This window comes from Manis javanica, chromosome 4 (genome assembly GCF_040802235.1).
Source record: "Manis javanica isolate MJ-LG chromosome 4, MJ_LKY, whole genome shotgun sequence".
Classification (NCBI taxonomy): Eukaryota; Metazoa; Chordata; class Mammalia; order Pholidota; family Manidae; genus Manis; species Manis javanica.
The window spans coordinates 147882145-147899955 of record NC_133159.1 but is presented as its reverse complement, the minus strand read 5'-3'; the positions used below and the strand labels follow the sequence as shown (position 1 = coordinate 147899955).

Below are 17811 nucleotides of genomic sequence, written 5' to 3'. Positions count from 1 at the left end.
TATGTAAAGAGTTCACGCACCTCAACAAACAAAAAGCAAATAATCCAATTAAAAAATGGGCAGAGGAGCTGAACAGACAGTTCTCCAAAGAAGAAATTCAAGATGGCCAACAGATACATAAAAAGATGCTCCACATCGCTAGTCATCAGAGAAATGCAAATTAAAACCTCAATGAGATATCACCTCACACCAGTAAGGATCGCCACCATCCAGAAGACAAACAACAGACAATGTTGGTGAGGTTGTGGAGAAAGGGGAACCCTCCTACACTGTTGGTGGGAATGTAAATTAGTTCAACCATTGTGGAAAGCAGTATGGAGGTTCCTCAAAAAAACTCAAAACAGAAGTACCATTTGACCCAGGAATTCCACTCCTAGGAATTTGCCCTAAGAATGCAGGAGCCCAGTTTGAAAAAGACATATGCACCCCTATGTTTATCACAGCACTATTTACAGTAGCCAAGAAATGAAAGCAACCTAAGTGTCCATCAGTAGATGAATGGATAAAGAAGATGTGGTACATATACACAATGGAATATTATTCAGCCATAAGAAGAAAACAAATCCTACCATTTGCAACAACATGGATGGAGCTAGAGGGTATGCTCAGTGAAATAAGCCAGGCAGAGAAAGACAAGTATCAAATGATTTCACTCATCTGGGGAGTATAAGAACAAAGTAAAAAAAAACTGAAGGAACAAAACAGCAGCAGACTCACAGAACCCAAGAATGGACTAACAGTTACCAAAGAGAAAGGGACTGGGGAGGATGGGTGGGAAGGGAGGGATAAGGGGTGAGGGGAAAGAAAGGGGGCATTATGATTAGCATGTATAATGTGGGCGGGGGCACGGGGAAGGCTGTGCAACACAGAGAAGACAAGTAGTGATTCTATAGCATCTTACTAAGCTGCTGGACAGTAACTGTAATGGGGTATGTGAGCGGGACTTAGTGATAGGGGGGGTCTAGTAAGCATAATGTTCCTCATGTAATTGTCGATTAATGATACCAAAAAAAAAAAAAAATATTTGACAGAAAAAAAAGAGAAACTTTAAAAATCCACTAAGAAACTATTCAAATAAACAAGTTAGCAATGTTGCAGGATACAAAAATGACAGAGAAAAATCAATTGATTTTCATATACTTGTGAAGAACAATCCAAAAAGGAAATTTAAAAAAAAAATCAATTCCATTTACAATAGCATGAAAAAGGATAAAATACTTATGAATGAATTTAACAATATACTCCAAAAACTACATAACATTGTTGAAAGGTTAATTATCTTTTGCTTGGCAGAAGACTCTGTTAAGAAGATAAAAAGACAAGCTACAGTGTGGGATAAAGTATTTGCAAAAAAATGTATGTGACAAAGGACTAGTATCTAAAACATATAAAGAGCTATCAAAACTGAACAGTAGCCACTAGGGGATGGAGGAAAGTGGTGACAGAGTTATTATTTAATAAGTACAGAGTTTTGGTTTGGGAAGTTGAAAAAAAGCTCTGGGGATGGACGGTGGTAATGGTTACATAACAATGTGAACGTACCCAGTGCCACTGAACTGTAGTTAGAAATGGTTAAAATGGTAAATTTTGTTAGTACATTTTTCCATTATTTTAAAAAGCTCAACAGTTTTAAAAAATCCAATTAGAAAATGGGCATAAAGACATGATGAGAAATATGATGTATTAAGATATACAGATGGCAAATTAAGCAGATGAAAAGATGTTAAACATCATTGGCCATTAGGGGATGCAAATTAAAACCACCATCAGATATCTACCAGTATACACCTATCAGAATGACTAAGACAAAGTCCAGTGACAATACTACTTGCTAATGAAGTTTCAGAGAAATTGGGTCACTCACTTCATACATTGCTCATAGGAATGCAAAATAGTATAGACATTCCGGAAAACTGTGGCAGTTTTTTCAAAAACTAAAAAACATTCAATTGCCACACAATCTAGCAATTGCATTTATCCTAGAAAAATGGAGACTTACATTCTTGCAAAAACTTGTACATGAATGTTTATACTAGCCTTATTTATAATAGCCAAAAACCAGAAACAATCCAGATGTCCTTCAATGGGGGAATGGTTACAAACTTCAGTACATCCCCAACATAGAACACTACTCAGCATTAAAAGGAACAAACTATTGATACACACAATAAGCTATGTGATTGCCAGAAAACTATGTGGAATAAAAAAGGCCAGTCCCTAAAGGTTACTTACTGTATGATACCACTTGTATAATGTTCTTTAAATGGCAACATTACAGAAAGGTGAAACATGAGTGGTTTTGGAGGTTGAGGTAGGAGGAAACTGGCTCTGGTATAAAAGGGCAACATGAGGGATCCTTGGGGTGATGGAAATGTTCTGTATCTTGATTATATCAACATCATTATTCTGGTTGTGATGTTGTACTACAGTTTTCCAAGATGTTACTTACCATTGGGGAAAACTAGGTAAAAAGTTTATGAGATCTCTGTATTATTTCTTAAAACTGCACGTGAATTTACAGTTATTTCAAAAAAAAAAAGAAAGAAAGAAAAAGAAAAAAACAGGAGCTAGAAAATACATAGCACTATTGTGGAAAGATCAAGGAGGGAAAAGGTGGAGAAAGAGAAGACAGAAGGAAAGAAAGGCTTATTCAATATGTTCTAGTTAAAAGCTATTTATTATGATCATTATCCAAACAAACTACATGCTTATTTCCTTCCCTATAAAAGGAAGTGAACTTAATTTCTAAGATCTAACCTTTTTATGATTCTGTAAGTGTTTCAAGTAGCTCAATTAACATGCTATTTCTACGAATTATACAAAATAGTTTGAATTGATAATACTATTGTTGATGCATGGATATAGAGAGGACATAAATGACTTCTATTAAAAGAAGGATTAAAAAGTCAATCTAAGGAAAGGTTGTGAATCAAATTTTATGTAAAACCCAACTGCCCTCATGATAACCTTCAAAAATATCAAAAGACTTAACAAAGAAATTAATTGGGATATAACTGTATATTTAAGCTATTAAAGTGGATTCCATTTTACTTAATTACCATCTAAAAGAATCTTCCATGTTGATTCAAATTATCTGTTGTATTTTATATATCTAAACATATCACTGTAGTAATGATTTCTGGTTTGGGGACTTAATGCTTCACACATTATAGCTAACCCTTTTGGACAAACTGCCACACATACTAAAAGGGAAACATTAAGTGACAATGGTCTTTTTTGAGAAGCTAATTTGTCAGAATGGAGGCAAGGTCAAATAGGGGGTTAGAACTCTTACTTTCATGAAATGGCTGATGCCAGGGCAAGGACAAAGAGAGTACAAGATGAACCTATCATGTTTTGTACTGCAGAAAATAAAGTGCTTGAGAAATGATGAGGACATCTCAAGAAGACACAGGAGTTATTTTTAACAGGCTCCCATTGGCCAAATCTGGGATAATATGAGCAATAAATTATGATAATAAATGGATTAAATCATTTAATAATATAAAATCTGCGAGTACATGCTAATGAAATTAATTAGTGAATTAATTAAAGGAGCACAGGGGAAAGCTCTTAAGTAGAATTCCAATTGTTCAATGTGGAAGGAATACTGAAATTAGAAGTCATCATGTGGCAATCAACATAGTAACCTTTTTCATGCAAGAATCATCACTTGATCCTAAAATTAGTGGACAAAAGTACAAGGAAAAATAAGATACCTACAGTCTCAAAATATGTCTCCAAAAGTTACTTATCAATTACAAAGGGAAAACTAGTAATTTTAGAGTGAAGAAACCTGGCACACATCATCTTAACCAAGTGATCTAAATTAATTAACAGTAATAGGGCAGATTGAAAACATGTGCCCCTCCCTTCCACCTCTTAAGATGCACTGAAAAGGCGACATCATCACTTTTGTAGTAACCCACTAAAAGCACATAATCTAATTGTGAGGCATCAGACTACTCCAAATTGGGGGAATTTCTACAAAATAGCTGCTATATTTCTCAAACATGTCAAAGTCATGTGCTCGCTTTCGCAGCAAATATACTATAAAACTGGAACGATACAGAGAACATTAGCATGGCTGCTGTGCAAGGATGACACACAAATTTGTGAAGCGTTCTGTATTTTTTCAATAAGATCTAAGCTGTGCAGCTACACCAACAGTGAGATGCCGGATTATTCCTTAGACTTATTTGTGTATTTTAACAATCCAAGAAAAGCCTTACTGATTTGGGGAAAAAAATGTCAAAGTCATTTTTGACTTTGTCAAACTTGTCATTTAGTTAGAAGTAGACCAAAGAGACTTAACTAAAAGCAACATGTGATTCTGGATTGAACCCTAGATCAAAGCATATCACTGGCAAAATTTTTAAAAGGTTTTTAGATTATAATATTATAGGAATATTAATTTCTTGATTTTAAGAACTATACTGTAGTGTGTGGATAAAGTGAAGGCTCCTGTGGCCAGGATTCTCACCTGGCCCTGGTTGGATGGCTCACTATACACGTGTGGGCAATATGTCATTACTGACTCTATATAAAGAGCTCCACCCAGCGCTCTGGGGAACACAGCTGCATGGCTGCAGGAGAGCAGAGACAGGACAGGACTGGAGTGGTGGTAGCGCTGAGGAAGAGACTGAGATGGCTGTGGGGCTGAGAGGCCCAGAGGCAGAAGCCAGCTTGGTGCAGGCAGACTTGCTCTGAAAGAACGGGATTCTAGAGACTGACCTGCCACTGTGGGAATAAAGTTGGGTATAAATCCTTTCACCCCAAGAAGATTCCACTATCATTTCTTTGGTCTCATTGAATCCATAGGAACTTGTCTTGGGGCTGAAATCCATTGGCAAGACAAGTTACGTCAAGAACGTTTTTAGGAAGTACACAATAAGAAGTGTATTCCCCCTAGATCAAAAGTTTCACAAAAAATTATATAGAATGAGAGAAAGGAGAGAAACGTAACAGTAAAACATTAACATCTGGGGAATTAACCTGGGTGAAGAGAATATGGGAATTCTTAATATTTTTGCAACTTTTCTTAAATATGAAATAACTGCATTTAAAAGTAAAAACAAAAACTAAAACTCAGTTTTGAACCTAAAGATGACAGGGAGGAAACTAACTCAGTCTTTCAAGTTACTTTATTTACATGAAAAATGTGACTATCCCCACTTTTAGGCCTAAATTGGAAAGTATGTTCTAGCAGTTACCACTTAGTTGCTTTACAGTGGCAGTTAGTGTGAGACACTCACATTGTTTCTTCATCGATATCATTTTCTTCCGTGTTACTTGTTGCCGTGGAACTGGCAGAGGAGCTGCTGCCATCAAGGTGATTTACTTCATCCTCACCAACAAAGTCCACATCCAGCTCTCCATCTGAAAGCTCATGCTAGACCAAGGCAAAGAAATAAGGTTATTACTTCAAATGTTCTCACTCAGTTATCACCCCATCCAACACATGGACTAAAACATCAAATAATATAATCATCAGAATTCTCTGCTCTTGTGCCTAGGTTGCTGAGCTCTAGGAAAAAAGCCACACAACTACATTACCTGGTACCACTAATAATTTACTGCTGCCAATTTCAGTTGGGCCTCCAATATAACTGGAAATGCTACATATATTCTACATCAGCTTCCAGTAAGGCTCCTCACACAGTAGCATTTCAAACCACTACTCCTCAAGACCATCCTAACCTGTTGTCTTCAAGGTCATTATAAAAACATGCTATTAAGCATAAATCCCTCCAATTTAGAGCTGCCTTTCCACCCTCCCTGTTAACTCTTTCTATCAAAGGTTAATTGCTTCACCTGAGTGCTCCATTCCAAGCTTTATTTCCTTAAATAGTCTTGTCAATACCCTAACCTTATCTTCAATCTCCCTCCCCACTGATACCTTCATTTTACACTTAAACTCTCCCATCTTAAAAATAACAACTACAACAACAAAAAAGCTTGTCTCTGCATCCCTGTCTTACCTTAAACAGTAACAGCCACCTCCTGAAGTCTCTTTCTGATTGTTGTTTAGCTGGGACAAAACCTGGCTATCTCCCAAATCCTAACTCACTCTACCTACATACACAATGATAGAAGGAATATGAGTACATTTTAAAAATCCACAACCCATGTAGTTTCTAAATGTATATCAATTTGTTTTGTAGAATGTAGTTTTCTACAATAAATTTTTAGAACCTTGAACACTTTGAGTCAACAATTCCTGACTTGCAAACATTAACATTATAGAAAGGCATACACTAATAATGAAAATAAATAGACAATATATTCAGCACACTGATTTCTCCATCATCTGTTAGAAATCATGATCTTATCATTTCTCTTATCAAATACAAAATGAATCTAAAGAGGTCTAACTATTACATGGTAATCTTCATTTTGAATCTTCTCCTCATCTTCTTCCTCCTCTTTGGCCTCTCTTCCAGAAGCTGTAGTGGGACCATCCTGGAGAAGTATGTCAGTGCCTGAGCCAGACTTCTTGGCTCGGGTCTCAACAGTGTCATCATTTTGGGGACTAAGATGATTATCTGGTGGTGACAGATCTCTTGATTTCTGAGTTCGAGACAACTCAATAGTAAGTCTCTTTTAAAAGAAGAACAGCACACACAAACGTGAGTCATAAGCAATGCTTCCTGATACAATAAAAAACATTTCAAGTAAAAAAATATATCCATATATCCATATGTTCACAAAACCATTTCTTGAACTATTTCTCTCATGCCTTCCTGCCTTTTGGTTATAGAAAAATCTGACAGAAAAACTGTTCAATTTATTCTCATCCTTATCCTCATATTCAGACCAAGTTACACATAAAATTAGCAAACTGTAAAAACAAGCAGTTTTAAATAGCACACTTAACATGAAAATATCTGAAAGTATATACTTATTATATTTCCTCCGTCACCTATTAACCACACTTAGCACTTTCAAACATCTCTCACCCCTTCCCAGTTTCCACTGGCAGAAACATTTTTTCATAATTTAGTTTACTCTTGTAAAATAATTCATTAACTATCCTCTCCAGTACTTCATTCAACAATAGTGAAAATTCAAGATAGGGCAACTTTTAATTGTTGTATAACTTAGAATCCTCAAAATCCAAGACTGCTGGGGGAAGAGAAATACCCAATTCACTGAGAGAAACACAAAGAGTTTACCTCAAACTAGGGCAGCACTGTCCATTACAATTTTTATTTAATGATGGAAATGTTCTTTATCTGTAATGCTCAATATAAGTACTTAAAATGTGGTTGGTGCAAAAAAGGAACTGAATTTTTTATTTTAATTGTTTACATAGCTATAGTGGCTAGTGGCTACTGAACTGGACCATATAGAATTAGAGCCTCAAAGGTGGTGAGAATGAGAAATAAGATAACTGGATTTTTCTACAAAATTAAAAGAGTAATAAATATCTGAAATCTAATTACAAAGGTATTAGGCTAATAAAACAATATGAACCACTAAACCAAAAATATGTTTTTTGCTTACCTCTTTAAGGTTATTTATTTGTTGGATATAGCTAGTCTGTGCAGCTTCCAATTGAGTAATATACCAATGCTGGTCCCGGCATTTTTGAAAGAAAGTTGGTGAACGAACCTGAAACCTTAGAAGAATAGCTGCACATAAAAACATGATCCAAACAGCAAAATATTATCAACCAAGACTTGAATTTGTAACCACAAATTTTACTATTTTAAATTTATTTGATTACATTATAAGGTTGAAATTCAAACTGAACTCAGAGCTTTAAGGAATAAAAGATTACATGACATAATTGGAAACAGACTAAAGAGAGTAACTAAAAGCAACATGTGATCCTGGATTGGACCCTAGATCAAAGGACATCCCAGGCAAAACTTTTAAAAGGTTTTTAGATTATAATATTATATCGACCTTAATTTCAACATTTACACATGTAGGCCACAGTTGTAACATTCAGACTGAAAAGTCATGTAAGTCAGTTGTCTACACTCAAACTGTACTCTTCTAAATCAATAATATACATATCACGGTTAAGCTCTCCAACTAACCTACTAAAGCTATTATAATAACCTTTATAAATTATAAATATATATATTTAGTGTATAAATATATACATAAAAAATAATAATCTAGCTCAATTACAATGCTGATCATGAGTTGAGAAGAAACCACGCTATGCAGGGAGGAGAAAGCTAACAATTTCCTTCTGCTTTCTTACACAGATCAGACCTTCCCAAAACAGGCAAAGTTTGTTTTAGGCACTACTCTTTCTCTTTCCCTCTTTCATTTCATGTTTCCATGTTTTCTGCTCCTCAGTGAAAAAAAAAATCACCTAGTGGTACATATACACAATGGAATATTATTCAGCCATAAGAAGAAAACAAATCCTACCATTTGCAACAACATGGATGGAGCTAGAGGGTATTATGCTCAGTGAAATAAGCCAGGCAGAGAACGACAAGTACCAAATGATTTCCCTCATTTGTGGAATATAACAATGAAGCAAAACTGAAGGAACAAAACAGCAGCAGACACAGACTCCAAGAAGGGACTAGTGGTTACCAAAAGGGAGGGGACAGAGGGGGAAGGTGATTGAGGGGCATTATGATTGGCACACAGGGTGGGGGGTGGGGGATGACGGGGAAGACAGTGTACCACAGAGAAGACAAGTAGTGACTCTGTTGTATCTTACTATGCTGATGGACAGTGACTTCAATGGAGTATCAAGGGGACTTGATAATATGGGTGAATGTAATAACCACAATGCTGCTCATGTGAAGCCTTTATAAGAATGTATATCAATGATACCTCATTAAAAAAATCACTTAAAGGGTCAACTACCCAGAATTGCTTTACTGTCTCCCAAAGAATTGCATGCTCTATATAACCTGTATTTCCTCCCTCCAGGTATCAGCTTAAATTTATAACTCTCTATGTATCACAATATGGCATATTTCAGGTAGGGTTAGGAAAAAAACAAATATATTAAAGCATATTAAATAATAGGGTCATTATCTACTCAGTTATCTGTCGTTAAAAAAAAACTAGTCTTTATTATAAAGGAAAACACAAACACACACAAACCTTCTACCTTTGTTAGATAGCAGAACATGATTCCATTGACAGTGAAAAAAATTACAGTAATGTGTAAAGATGTTTCTGAAGAAAGAAACAGTCACAATTCAGAAGCCTACAAATCCTCCCTTCAGTCTTGCCACCCTCAACTACTATTTCATTTTTTCAAGGATTTTAGTTAGTGTAAAAATCTACTGATCTTCTAATAATTACTTGCAGCAGCTAACTATTTTTAGTCAAGGATGCTCATACATCAGAGTAGATTATTCATTCAACCACCATTCTAAGTACATACTATCCAGAAAGTATACATTGGTAAGACATTGGTAAGACCTTCTAAAGAGCATTATTGTCTTTGAATCACTAATGAAATTGTGGTCAACAATGCACATTATTTTTAGTATTAAAACAAAAGAAAGGAGCAGGTAAAATTCCTTAACTCTCCCTTTTAATGAAAGAAGAACAAACTAAGTATGTATTTATTCATATATAGTTACAGAAAAGCCTTAAGTAGCTTTCTAATTAAGTACATATAAAATTCCATCAAAATCTTGAATTAAGGTTTAAATTTTCAGCAACCTCTTACTAAACAAATATTGTGATAGGATAATAAAAAGCCCCCTCTCCATGAATCCCACAGAAGTTTATACTGCTATTTTAGCACTACCTTGTAGAATAAATTCTCTTTTTATCTGCCCATTTCATCTTGAGTTTCCTGAGGACAAAAACCACGTCTTACTCTTTCTTAATGTTAGCACAATGCCAGCCACAAACTCGCTGTTAAAGAATAAATGATAATTAAATAGGAATATGTTCCTGTACTAATATTGAAGTCTATAAGAAAAAATTTTATGATAAACAGGAATGGCCTAAATAATGAATCAGAGGTTGGCCTAAACTGCATTAAAGAAAGTAACCTTCTCACACTGATTGCTACCAGAAAGATTCATTACTATGAATCCAAAAAAGAGAGGAGTAAGGCTATAGAAATATCTTTGTAGTAAGTTGGTCAAATTGATGTTTGAATAATTTTGCAATCCTTTCTATGGCCAAAGCAACAAATTATTTCTTTTGAGGAATAATTTTTTAAAAAATACAGAAACCTGAAGATTATAAAATGGAACTAAAATAACCCCCTAAAAGAAGACAAAAGCACAAATGTTTTTTTCCATATTGAAAATGCAATACTCTCTTTTTCACTATACAAGAAAAGTTACGAAGAATACATAATAGTAAAAATCGATATGGTAGCAATTCATCCAATACGCTCAAAAACAGAGCTCAGAATAAGTGAACTTTAAGGATACGTCAAATCACTTTCAAGGAAACAAACCTTTTAAAGTTTTAGTGGAAACTTTCTAAACAGTTAAATACTCTGAAGCCTCTCAGTTCAAAACATATTTTATATTTTTAAATACTCAAGTTCTCATTTTGATGATCAAATTAAAATATTATATAATGATGCCCACAAACTTCTGAGTTATAAAGGTAACCTGAACATTAAATAGGGCTGTTTATGTTGTTTTTTCTTGCAAATACAAAAACTACTATCACTTAGTTTGTTTTCATCAATTTTCATCTCTCTATCCTTACTTTTAATTTGCTATTATCTAGAAGGAACTGAAAATCTTTTTGTGAAATTAACCTTATAAAACCAGTCACCCAAATATAATATACAATATCAAGTGATACTTGATCCCTCACTATTCTTTGATTTCCAAATGGTGAGGTTGCTAGAAGTTATATAGATAAATGAGACATTATTACTACATTTATTGGAAGCAGTAGTTTCCTTTCTTTAGAGTTTCTAACTAGATGTCAAACACATTTTGGACTAAGTTAAATTTTTCACTGACTACACAGGACTCCTGAAATGGTTGAGAACAGGGTATGAACTGATTGGTATAAATTTCAATATTCACCTTTGTTTAATGAATAGACGTTAAAGTTCTGATGATGTTATCCCCTATGATAAAACAACAATATCATGTTTCCTATTACCTTAAAATCACTGTATCATTTTGTCGATTCAAGTATCCTTCATTTGCAAGTAAATCCAAACGGAAAAATCTATTATAACCCCAGCATTCGCCAACTTCAAAATCAGATGCAAACTCTCGAATAATATTTTTGGTAGGATCATTGCAGGACTGATGAACCATCTCTACACGATATTCATATCTAAAAGTGAAAAACAGGCTATTAATAAAGAGTTAGTAAAGGAAGACTAAAAAACAGACTCATCAAAACAGTAACTAAGGTCATTAAGTAATTACCTGAGAATAAATATATCATATACTTACATTCCTTTCAGAATGGATTATATCACTTATAAAGACAGCAGTTTATAAAGACAGACTATGACAAACCAACTGGCACTAGGTCATTATTTTCCTCTTAAAAATATTTACCAGATGGTAGATCATAGGAAGATGGCAGCGTGAGTACTTCAGAGGAAATCTCCCCCCCAAAACATATACATTTATGAAAATACAATAAATACAACTATTCCTAAAAGAGACACCAGTGGATGCAGTACAACAGCCCAGATATACCTACATCTGTGAGAACTCAACATCACATGAAGGGGGTAAGATACAAGCCGCGGCCAGGTGGGACCCGAACGCTCCCCAACCCCAGAACCTGGCGGGAAGAAAGGAGTTGGAACGGGGAGGGAGTGAAAGCCCAGGACTGCTAAACAACAAACTCTACAAATCCGCACCCAGAGCGCAGATACAAGGTGCATTGGGTGCTGGATATTAGAGAAAAGGAAAAGCAAAACCTGTGGGCAGGTCCCTGCAACCAGCACCCCCGAGACAAAAAGTGAGTGCTTTCTGCAAGTCTTAAAGAGACAGGGACCCCATAGCTGGACGAGGTCATCCTGGCACACTTAGCAAGCAGCTGGGAATCCTGGGGAATCATAGGCGCCCTAAACTCCGGGGAGGCAGTGCAGCTCTGAAGCCCCTCATGGCACTAAGCAGCCTGCCAGTCGTTCCTCCAAATCGTGCATACCCCAACACACTGGCCCAGTAGTGGGAGAGTGGTAGCATGTGCCAGGGGCAGCTGTGCCGGAAGGGACCGGGAGCAGATCACATGCGCCAATGGCACCAGAGGAGACCAGGAGAGGCTTGTGCAAGCCCGCAGCGGCAGCAACCAAACAGCCCGGGTACGGCCCGCAAGCACCGGTGGCAGTGGAGCCAGAGGAGCCTGGTAGAGGCCCGCATGGGAGAGCCCCGCATGCACCTGCAGCAGAGCCAGAGGGAGCAGGCACACTCCCAGCAGCCAACTGGAATCCCAGCCCAATGTACAGCTGCCCAGGCCAGACCAAAAGGCTGCTGCTGGCACACAGCTGCCCAGCAGGGGTGCCTCTATCACAGAGGAGCACACCTGGCATGCCTGCCACTCCTGGCAGGGCTCTGTGCCGCTCTGACGGAGACCCTGCCCACAGCAGCTTAGGGGACTAACCCGGTGGCTGCTGCAGGAGTGTGGGTAACCAACACAGGCAGTGGAGAAGGGCAAGGCATCCAGCAAGCAGGAAAGGACTTTCTTCTCCCAGCTGACACACCTGCAACCTGCCTACAGCCACTGCTATCACCATGAAAAGGCAAGAAAATTTAGTCCAGTCCAAGATAGTTCAGACAATACCTGAGAGAGGAGCTGCAGACAAAGACCTAACCAGTCTCCCTGAAAAAGAATTCAAAATAAAAATCATAAACATGCTGACAGAGCTGCAGAGAAATATGCAAGAGCTAAGGGATCAAGTCTGGAGGGAGATTACAGATGTCCGGAGGGAGATGACAGAAGTGAAACAAACTCTGGAAGGATTTATAAGCAGAATGGATAGGATGCAAGAGGCCATTGATGGAAAAGAAACCAGAGAACAGGAACACATAGAAGCTGACGCAGAGAGAGATAAAAGGATCTCCAGGAATGAAAGAATATTAAGAGAACTGTGTGGCCAATCCAAAAGGAACAATATCCGCATTATAGGGGTACCAGAAGAAGAAAAGAGAGAAAAAGGGATAGAAAGTGTCTTTGAAGAAATAATTGCTGAGAACTTCCCCAAACTGGGGGAGGAAATAGTTGCTCAGGCTACGGAGGCACACAGAACTCCCAAGAGACAGGACCCAAAGAGGACAACACCAACACACATAATAATTAAAATGGCAAAGATCAAGGACAAGAAAAGAGTATTAAAGGCAGCCGGAGAGAGAAAAAAGGTCACCTACAAAGGAAAACCCATCAGGCAATCATCAGACTTCTCAACAGAAACCTTACAGGCCAGAAGAGAATGGCATGATATATTTAATGCAGTGAAACAGAAAGGCCTTGAACCAAGGACACTGTATCCAGCACGATTATCATTTAAATATGAAGGAGGGATTAAACAATTCCCAGACAAGCAAAAGTTGAGGGAATTTTCCTCCCACAAACCACCTCTACAGGGTATCTTAGAGGGACTGCTCTAGATGGGAGCATTCCTAAAAAGAGCACAGAACAAAACACCCAACATATGAAGAATGGAGGAGGAGGAATAAGAAGGGAGAGAAATAATCATCAGACTGTGTTTATAATAGCTCAATTAGCAAGTTAGACAGTAAGGTAGTAAACAAGCTAACCTTGAACCTTTGGTAACCACAAATCTAAAGCCTGCAATGGCAATAAGTACATATCTTTCAATAATCACCCTAAATGTAAATGGACTGAATGCACCAATCAAAAGACACAGAGTAATAGAATGGATAAAAAGCAAGACCCATCTATATGCTGCTTACAAGAGACTCACCTCAAACCCAGAGACATGCACAGATTAAAAGTCAAGGGATGGAAAAAGATATTTCATGCAAACAACAGAGAGAAAAAAGCAGGTGTTGCAATACTAGTATTAGACAAAATAGACTTCAAAACAAAGAGAATAACAAGAGACAAAGAAGGACATTACATCATGATAAAGGGTTCAGTCCAACAAGAGGATATAACCATTATAAATATCTGTGCACCCAACAAAGGAACACATATATATATGAAACAAATACTAACAGAATTAAAGGGGGAAAGAGAATGCAATGCATTCATTTTAGGAGACTTCAACAGACCACTCAGTCCAAAGGACAGATCAACCAAACAGAAAATAAGTAAGGAGACAGAGGCACTGAACAACACATTACAACAGATGGACCTAACAGACATCTACAGAACTCTCTACCCAAAAGCAGCAGAATACACATTCTTCTCAAGCGCACATGGAATATCTTCAAGAATAGATCATATAGTCAGCCGCAAAAAGAGCCTCAATAAATTTTAAAAGACTGAAATTGTACCAACAAGGTTGTCAGACCACAAAGGTATGAAATTAGAAAGAAATTATGCAAAGAAAAAAAAAAAGCCCAAAACACACGGAGGCTTAACAACAGGCTCCTAAATAAACAATGGATCAATGACCAAATAAAAACAGAGGTCAAGCAATATATGGAAGCAAATGACAATAACTCAACACTGCAAAATCTGTGGGACACAGCAAAGGCCATGCTAAGAGATAAATATGTTGCAATAAAGGCTTACCTCAAGAAAGAAGAGCAATCCCAAATGAACAATCTAAACTCACAATTAAGGAAACTGGAAAAAGAAGAACAAAGGAGGCCCAAAGTCAGTAGAAGGAGGGACATAATAAAGATTAAAGCATAAATAAAACTGAGAAGAAAAAAACAAAAGAATCATTGAGAGCAGGAGCTGGTTCTTCAAGAAAATAAGACAGTTAAACCCATAGCCAGACTTATCAAGAAAAAAAGAGACTCTACACGAACAGAATCAGAAATGAGAAAAAAACTGAAAGCTTTTCCTTTACGATTGGGAACAAGACAAGGATGCCCACTCCCCCCACTTCTATTCAACATAGTACTGGAGGTCCAAGCCATGGCAATCAGACAACACAAAGAAATAAAAGGCATCCAGACTGGCAAGGAAGAAGTTAAACTGTCCCTGTTTGCAGATGACATGATACTGTACCTAAAAAAAACTAAAGACTCCACTCCAAAACTACTAGATCTAATATCTAGTAGTTAGCAATGTTGCATGATACAAATAATTCAGCAATGTTGCATGATACAAAATTAATACACAGAAATCTGTGGCATTCCTATATACTAACAATGAACTAGCAGAGAGAGAAATCAGGAAAACAATTCCATTCACAATTGCATCAAAAAGAATAAAATACCTAGGAATAAACATAAACAAGGAAGTGAAAGACCAATACTCTGAAAACTACAAGACACTCATGAGAGAAATTAAAGAAGATACCAATAAATGGAAACACATCCCATGCTCATGGATAGAAAGAATTAATATTGTCAAAATGGCCATCCTGCCTAAAGCAATCTACAGATTCAATGCAATTCCTATCAAAATACCAAAAGCATTCTTCAATGAATAGAGAAAATCACTCCAAAATTCATATGGAACCTCAAAAAACCCCGAATAGCCAAAGTAATCCTGAGAAGGAAGAATAAAGCGGGGGGGGGGATATGCTCCCCAACTTCCAGCTCTACCACAAAGCCACAGTAATCAAGACAGTTTTGGTACTGGCACAAGAAGATACCCATAGACCAATGGATCAGACTAGAGAGCCCTGATATAGACTCAACCATATTTGGTAATTTAATATATGATAAAGGAGCCCTGGACATACAATGGGGAAATGACAGCCTCTTCAATAGCTGGTGTTGGCAAAACTGGACAGCTACATGTAAGAGAATGAAACTGGATTATTGTTTAACCCCATACACAAAAGTAAATTTGAAATGGATCAAAGGCCTGAATGTAAGTCATGAAACCATAAAACTCTTGGGAAAAAACATAGGCAAAAATCTCCTGAATATAAGCACGAGCAACTTCTTCCTAAATGCATCTCCTCGAGCAAGGGAAACAAAAGTAAAAATGAACTCATGGACTACATCAACTTTAAAAGTTTGTGTACAGCAAAGGACACCATCAACAGAACAAAAAGGCATCCTACTGTATGGGAGAATATATTTGTAAATGACATATCCGACAAGGGGTTAACATCCAAAATATATAAAGAACTTGCACACCTCAACACCCAAAAAGCAAATAACCTGATTAACAAATGGGCAGAGGATATGAAGAGACAATTTTTCAAAGAAGAAATTCAGATGGCCAACAGACACATAAAAAGATGCTCCAGATCACTAATCATCAGGGAAATAGGGAAATGCAAATTAAAACCACAATGAGATATCACCTCACACCAGTAAGGATGGCCAGCATTGAAAAGACTAAGAACAACAAATGCTAGCAAGGATGTGGAGAAAGGGGAACCCTCCTAAACTGCTGGTGGGAATGTAAATTAGTTCAGTGATGTGGAAAGCAATATGGAGGTTCCTCAAAAACTAAACACAGAAATACCATTTGACCCAGGAATTCCACTCCTAGGAATTTACACAAAGAATACAAGTTCTCAGATTCAAAAAGACATATATATTCCTATGTTTATCACAGCACTATTTATAATAGCCAAGATATGGAAGCTACCTAGTGTCCATCAGTAGATGAATGGATAAAGATGATGTAGTACATATACACAATGGAATACTATTCAGCCATAAGAACAAATCCTACCATTTGCAGCAACGTGGATGGAGCTAGAGAGTATTATGCTCAGTGAAATAAGCCAGGTGGAAAAAGACAAGTACTGAATGATTTCGCTCATTTGTGGAGTGTAACAACAAAGCAAAACTGAAGGAACAAAACAGCAACAGACTCAGACTCCAAGAAGTCACTAGTTGTTACCACAGGGATGGGGTAGGGGTGGGCTTGTGGGAAGGGAGGTAGAAGGGGATTGAGGGGCATTATGATTAGTACACATGCTGTGGGGGGTCACGGGGAAGACAGTGTAGCACAGAGAAGACAAGTAGTGACTGTAGCATCTAAATACACTGATGGACAGTGACTGCAGTGGGGTATGGGGGCAACTTGATAATATGGGTGAATGTAGGAACCACGATGCTTTTCATGTGAAACCTTCATAAGAGTGTATATCAATGATACCTTAATAAAAGAATATAAAAAAATTAAATGTTTACCAATGTAATAGGTATAAACCACCATCTCAAAAATCAGATTTTGTATGAAATAGTACATTAAGAGTTACTTTTGTTTTAGCAATGTTATATATTTTTACATATTTTCTTTACTTTTATTTCCTTCCATACAAATGTTCTGCCATTTCCTTTGAGGTTTATCAACAATTTTCAAATAGTCTACTGTATTTTTCCAATTCAAGTTATAATAAATTAATAGTCTACTCAGAAATTCAAATGTATAAAATTTTCTAACAAAATATACATTGGGAAAGTCAATATATTCAGATTTCCTTATCTTATATAATCTTCAAAATCAAAGTGTTTTGAGTCCTCCAACTCATTTTTATTAAGCAAGCACTGTTATTACAAGAACAAAGTAAAGAAATAAAGATAACGAGAAGGAACACTCAACAGTAGTAATAAAGCTTCTCTTTTTCTGAGATAAATTAAAAATGAAATAGAACACAATAGCTCGGCCTGGTATTTCTGCTGGCAAAGGCAAAAGACAAAATTACAGATTTTCTATCCTCAAATATCACACATTTAAGTGTTAAGTATTGTCAAATGATTTTCATACTAGTTCCTCTCCACAGAACACTACCTAGACTAATGGAACAAAGAACTAATACAAAAG

The 17811-nt window shown here is 36.8% G+C and overlaps 1 protein-coding gene and 1 non-coding gene across 8 annotated transcripts in view; one reads left to right on the top strand and one right to left on the bottom strand.

The window, feature by feature from the left end:
- Positions 1-17811, bottom strand: part of TRIM37 (tripartite motif containing 37) — a 145235-nt gene that overhangs the window by 79055 nt on the left and 48369 nt on the right. For 5 of the 7 annotated variants that reach the window (XM_073235332.1, XM_073235326.1, XM_073235328.1 and 2 more), the window contains exons 13-17: positions 14638-14691; positions 11077-11256; positions 7507-7621; positions 6382-6600; positions 5256-5392 (exon numbers count right to left, since the gene is read on the bottom strand). In XM_073235332.1, coding sequence (XP_073091433.1) covers positions 5256-5392; positions 6382-6600; positions 7507-7621; positions 11077-11256; positions 14638-14691 — 705 coding nt within the window. The remainder of the gene's footprint in view (positions 1-5255; positions 5393-6381; positions 6601-7506; positions 7622-11076; positions 11257-14637; positions 14692-17811) is intronic. The other 2 variants (XM_073235330.1, XM_073235331.1) reach the window with 1 other exon arrangement.
- LOC118969576 (U6 spliceosomal RNA) lies at positions 4031-4135 on the top strand. The gene has a single exon (XR_005057487.1). It is a non-coding gene; the product is annotated as a U6 spliceosomal RNA (small nuclear RNA).